Source organism: Mastigoproctus giganteus, chromosome 14, assembly GCF_048544385.1.
Source record: "Mastigoproctus giganteus isolate SK-2022 chromosome 14, ASM4854438v1, whole genome shotgun sequence".
NCBI lineage: Eukaryota > Metazoa > Arthropoda > Arachnida > Uropygi > Thelyphonidae > Mastigoproctus > Mastigoproctus giganteus.
In genome coordinates, this window is record NC_143588.1 from 106,400,160 (window position 1) to 106,406,159 (window position 6,000).

The 6,000-nt window shown below is 39.4% G+C and overlaps 2 protein-coding genes across 2 annotated transcripts; one reads left to right on the top strand and one right to left on the bottom strand.

The window, feature by feature from the left end:
• Nucleotides 1-1,276: 1,276 nt before the first annotated feature.
• Nucleotides 1,277-2,464, bottom strand: LOC150075501 (cyclic GMP-AMP synthase-like receptor). Its single transcript, XM_090388517.1, has one exon. It carries the CDS (start codon nt 2,462-2,464, stop codon nt 1,277-1,279), a length of 1,188 nt encoding a protein of 395 aa, XP_090244643.1.
• A 1,769-nt stretch (nt 2,465-4,233) lies between these two features.
• LOC150075502 (cyclic GMP-AMP synthase-like receptor) lies at nt 4,234-5,400 on the top strand. Its single transcript, XM_090388518.1, has one exon. It carries the CDS (start codon nt 4,234-4,236, stop codon nt 5,398-5,400), a length of 1,167 nt encoding a protein of 388 aa, XP_090244644.1.
• Nucleotides 5,401-6,000: the final 600 nt, after the last annotated feature.

Consider the following 6,000-nt stretch of genomic DNA (forward strand, 5'->3'; position numbering starts at 1 on the left):
CTTACATGGACCTTTCTCCGGGCCTTATTTTTCAAGGGAATCCATCTTGAATTTTTTAAAAGAAACACATATTTTTACAAGCAGTGTAAACAAGCATATAAAATATAATCCTGTTCTATTTACAACACATTTCAATTAAATAAAACCCACAGTTCCAAGAAACTTTTAATCACTACCATCCCACTGTCCTGCGTCCACTTTAAGAAATTACCAATATCATCAGCAACAGCTGCACAGAAGCACAAAAAGAAACAACGGCTGCACAGAAGCACAGAAAAACAACTTCACATTTTTTGGCAACGACTGTACTTTCTCGATTACATGTTGGTGACAATTTTGCAGTTTGCTTTGCCTTCGTTTTCTCCAGTTTCACCTGAAGAGCGTGAATTTCTTTCAAATAATGTTGCAGATTATTTCTAGAAGATCGTCTGCTTACCTGAACAGGTCGTCTGCTTCCTTTAGAGAGCTTTATTCCCCCCCCCCCATGAACGAATTGTTGCACACTAAATTAATAGCAGAACGTACAAAATATACCCTGTCCATCTGACACTTTAAATGTCGGGGCCACCTGCCAGCAAGTTTTATCTTCTGTTCAAACTCATATCAGAAAAGGAAACTGAAACTCGCCAAACGACGTCATACTGAAACTAACAGTTTCAGTTTTATCAGCACGCGACCTATGTTCTGGTTGCTTAGCAACCAGAGTGATCTTATGTAGGAGTAATTCAAATAGCTCTAGCCGAAGACAACTTCTTTCTTTTATTTTTAATCGTGCTACAATGAATTAAATAAAAATAAAAGAAAGAAGTTGTCTTCTGTCTAATGAGCTCATAATATTCAAGCCTGCCATAATTTCTTTCCTTAAATTAAAATAATAAAAACACACTGGCAGCATATTAGCAACTTTATTCTAATTTTAAAAAATGAACAAATAAATTTTCTGTTTCTACTCCGGGACGACTAAACGGTCAGAGGAGTTCACAAGATACATAGGATACAAAAACAGCACCGTATTTAGCAGTCACTCAATACATCTGTATTCGTCTTCAACTTTTTTTAAAAGAAACACATATTTTTTTTCAAGCAGTGTAAATCATCATATTAAATATAATTCTACTCAATTAACAAAAGATTTCAATTAAATAAAATTCACAGTTCCCAGAAAGTTTTAATCTCTGCCATCCTACTGTCCTGCATCCATTTTGAGAAATTACTAATATCATCAGCAATAGTCGCACAGAAGCACGCAATTTTCGTCCCCACAAATTACATAATATCACTGTTTCTTCAATGAGAAAAAGAACTTCACATTTTTTGGCGACGACTGTACTTTCTCGATGATCTTCTCCAAACGACTACTGACCATTTGCGCCTCTTCTTTTCTCATTTTGTACATTATGTTAAAGGTAGGATAGAAGAAATGGCTGAGTCGGTGTTGCTCTGCGAACTCTTTCAGTTTCTCGAGCAGAAGTAAGAAGCAAACTCCCAAGTTTCTTTCACTCCAGTACTCAGGGTTGGGATGCTCCTTCACCAGCCAAAAAGCAACGGTTTTAACAAAATAAGAAGGAACGCACTTCCAGTGCTCCTTCTCCTTCAATAACTTCACCAATTTGATGGCAGGCTTCAGGGCCATCCGTCTGCTGACAAGGTATTTCTCCGCCGATGGACAGTGCAATCTCCACAAGCGAGGAAGCTCTTCTTCAGGAGGACTGTAAACCGTTGAACATCTCTGGAAAGGTTTCGGCACCAACAGCCACCATTTCGTGACATCACTTCCTAAGATATCTTCCCATCGTTCAACCTTCCTCAAGAATTGCTTTCCAGAAAACTCGAAAACGGGCACGAGATCCACACTGATTTCTGTGCCGTCCCTTGTGGTTATTAATAAAGTCCTCGCTGGACCGCTGCTGGTCTTCACAATCTTCTGGACCCCTTCCATTGCTTCAAAAGCGACTTTGTCAACCAATGACTGCATCCAGTTCAGCATTCTGGTACACAAGAAAAAATTTTCACTATCGAAAAATCTCTCCAAGCCACGATGGAACCTCCCTTCGAGGATCAATTCCTCAATTGGCATCTGAAGCTTCAAGAACGCATAGGAGGCTGGGATATCCACTTCCGTTATGTCGAACACGTCTTCTTTGGTGAATGGAAGACGGAAAACGAAGTTGAAGTCGAATTCTGTAGCTTCTGCAACTCGTAATCCTTCGTAGTAGCTTCCAGTGCCATCAATTCTATTAAAGAGGGAGCTAAAGAGGCCATCAGTCCTCATTTGATCAGTGATATGTTGTAGAATGTTGGTGACAGTTTTGCAGTTCACTTTTGCCTTCGTTTTCTCCAATTTCACTTGACGAGCGAGGATTTCTTTCAAATAATGTTGCAGTCTATTGCTAGAAACTCGTCTGCTTACCTTAACAAGTCGTCTGCTTCCCTTGACAAGTCGTTTGCTTCCTTTAGAGGACATTTTTTCTCACTAGAACGAATTAATGCACACTGCTAATTAATAATTGCGCGCACAAAACATACCACGATGCTCCTACAAGGTTAATGTATTGGACGCGCACCCGCGTCTGTTATATTACGATTCATTTTAAAACTCACAAGCCAAACGGTAATCGAAACTCGCCAAACGACGTGATACGGAAACTTAAAGTTTCGGTTTTATCAGCTCACCGTCCGTGTGCTTGTTGCTTAGCAACCAGATACTATCTGCAGAGTGTGAAAAACACAAAAAAATTGAAACGTAAAGTAAAAGCGATTTATCACGTGATGCGTCCGAGTATGTGTACTTCCACGAAATTTCGGTTTCTGTTTCAAGTTGCAGCCGAATAACTTGTACGTGTACGATAAATGTTCATTATGATCAAAGATGTTAGTGCAGCATTACGGAAAATGAACATGGAGTTCACACCTGTATCGTCGTAGACAGTGTCGCAGATGTTTTATGAGTGGAAAGAAAAGCAATCTGATTGGAAAAGTATACTTTTGTTTGGTACTGTAGATGTGAATGAAGTAGTTCTGAAAAAAAGAATAGAGAAAGCTGTCAAAAGGCATGCTCCTACTCCGCGATAATGTTCCTGCTCATTCATCGCATGCTTCTAGTAAAGGGTCAAAGGTCTGGGAACACATCTAGCATACACTTTATGCTTATGCAACTGTAGATGGATGGTATCCTCCACAGAACCTACAGTAATTTGTAGCGTTTTAGCTCTTTGATGCTAATATGGCAATCTTTCAGGATTAACGTCCCAATATTTGCAAAACTCTCTTCTGTTTTAGCTGTTCCAATGCATTTTGGGATTTGTTCACCAGGCACTGAGGTTTTTCCAAATTTGAACTGTTAATGCCAATGTGCAACAACACTAACCAGGGCAGTCTTCTCCATAAACAGCAACCATTTCTTCGTGGATTAGTTTGGATATTTCCCCTTGAAGAAAGAACAACCGAATTGATCTCTATTCCACTCTATCCATCGTGACACTTCATTTCATTCAGCGCTGCAAAGAAAAAAACTTTTTTAACTGAATTTCTTTTGTTTCCACTAATAACACATCTGCGACACTGTCTACGACGATATAAGTGTCAACTCCACTGTTCACTTCCCGTAATGCAGCACTAACGTCTTTGATCATAACTCTCAAAAAGGATTTCATAAAGGCACTACATAACAGTCACTTCCTGTTTTTTTTATTAATTTGTATTATTAATTTTAATTATTATATTAAATTTATTATTCAAAATACATTTAAAAACATTGCAACTTATCTATTTGTGATCAGTTGACAATTCGATAATATATCCCTCGTCCTTATTAGATTATATGATACCTGTGCCTGGGTCGCATTAACCTTTAATACTGAGGGCGTGGGGGGGAGGAAAGATAGATAAGTTCAGGGGGTGTGATAGTGGGGATTCAACTTTTGCACTTTTATTGTACACCTTCGTCTGCAACTGAAATTGAAACCGAAATTTCCTTTTCTTTTTTTTTCACGGTTCGAAGATATTATCTGGTTGCTAAGCAACAGACACATGTGTCGTGCACTGATAAGACCGAAACTTTCCATGTCGTTTGGCGAGTTTCGGTTGCCGTTTCGGATGAGTTTTAAAATGAATCGTGATATAGAAGACGCTGGGTGTGCGTCCCAGTCGTTGAACGTGCAGGAGTGACCGGATACGTTTTGTAAGCACGGTTATTAATTAGCAGTGTGCATTAATTGGTTCGCGTGAGAAAAAATGTCCGCTAAAGGAAGCAGACGACCTGTTCAGGTAAGCAGACGTCCTTCTAGAAATAGACTACAACATTATTTGAAAGAAATCCTCGCTCGTCAGGTGAAACTGGACCAAAAGAAGGCGAAAGTGAACTGCGAAACTGTCACCAACCTTCTACAACATATCACTGATCAAATGAGGACTGATGGCCTCTTTAGCTCCCTCTTTAATCGAATTGATGGCACTGGAAGCTACTACGAAGGATTACGAGTTGCAGAAGCTACAGAATTCGACTTCAACTTCGTTTTCCGTCTTCCATTCACCAAAGAAGACGTGTACGATATAGCAGAAGTGGATATCCCAGCGTCCCATGCGTTCTTGAAGCTTCAGATGCCAATTGAGGAATTGATCCTCGAAGGGAGGTTCCATCGTGGCTTGGAAAGATTTTTCGATGGTGAAAATTTTTTCTTGTGTACCAGAGTGCTGAACTGGATGCAGTCATTGGTTGACAAAGTCGCTTTGGAAGCAATTGAAGGGGTCGAGAAGATTGTGAAGACCAGCAGCGGTCCAGCGAGGACTTTATTAATAACCACAAGGGATGGAACAGAAATCAGTGTGGATCTCGTGCCCGTTTTCGAGTTTTCTGGAAAGCAATTCTTGAGGAAGGTTGAACGATGGGAAGACATCTTAGGAAGTGACGTCACGAAATGGTGGCTGTTGGTGCCGAAACCCTTCCAGAGATGTTCAACGGTTTACAGTCCTCCCGAGGAAGAACTTCCTCGCTTGTGGAGATTGCACTGTCCATCGGCGGAGAAACACCTTGTCAGCAGACGGATGGCACTGAAGCCCGCCATCAAACTGGTGAAGTTATTGAAGGAGAAGGAGCACTGGAAGTGCGTTCCTTCTTATTTTGTTAAAACCGTTGCTTTTTGGCTGGTGAAGGAGCATCCCAACACTGAGTACTGGAGTGAAAGAAACTTGGCAGTTTGCTTCTTACTTCTGCTCGAGAAACTGAAAGAGTTCGCAGAGCAACACCGACTCAGCCATTTCTTCTATCCTACCTTTAACATAATGTACAAAATGAGAAAAGAAGAGGCGCAAATGGTCAGTAGTCGTTTGGAGAAGATCATCGAGAAAGTACAGTCGTCGCCAAAAAATGTGAAGTTCTTTTTCTCATTGAAGAAACAGTGATATTATGTAATTTGTGGGGACGAAAATTTTTTGTGTTTCTGTGCGGCTGTTGCTGATGATATTAGTAATTTCTCAAAGTGTATGGAGGACAGTAGGATGGCAGAGATTAAAACTTTCTGGGAACTGTGAATTTTATTTAATTAAAATCTTTTGTTAATTGAGTAGAATTATGTTTAATATGATGATTTACACTGCTTGAAAAAAAAAAATGTGTTTCTTTTAAAAAAAGTTAAAGACGAATACACGTGTATTGAGTGACTGCTAAATACGGTGCTGTTTTTGTATCCTGTGTATTTTGTGAACTCCTCTGACCGTTTGGTCGTCCCGGAGTATAAGCAGAAAATTTATTTGTTCATTTTTTAAAATTAGAATAAAGTTGCTAATATGCTGCCAGCGTGTTTTTATTATTTTAATTTAAGGAAATAAATTATGGCAGGCTTGAATATTATGAGCTCATTAGACAGAAGACAACTTCTTTCTTTTATTTTTATTTAATTCATTGTAGCACAATTAAAAATAAAAGAAAGAAGTTGTCTTCGGCTAGAGCTATTTGAATTACCCCTACATAAGATAACTCTGGTTGCTAAGCAACCAGAACAT

Excerpts from the sequence above, each read along its gene's own strand:
- LOC150075502 (XM_090388518.1), top strand. The coding sequence starts at position 4,234 with ATGTCCGCTAAAGGAAGCAGACGACCTGTTCAGGTAAGCAGACGTCCT.
- LOC150075501 (XM_090388517.1), bottom strand. The coding sequence starts at position 2,464 with ATGTCCTCTAAAGGAAGCAAACGACTTGTCAAGGGAAGCAGACGACTT.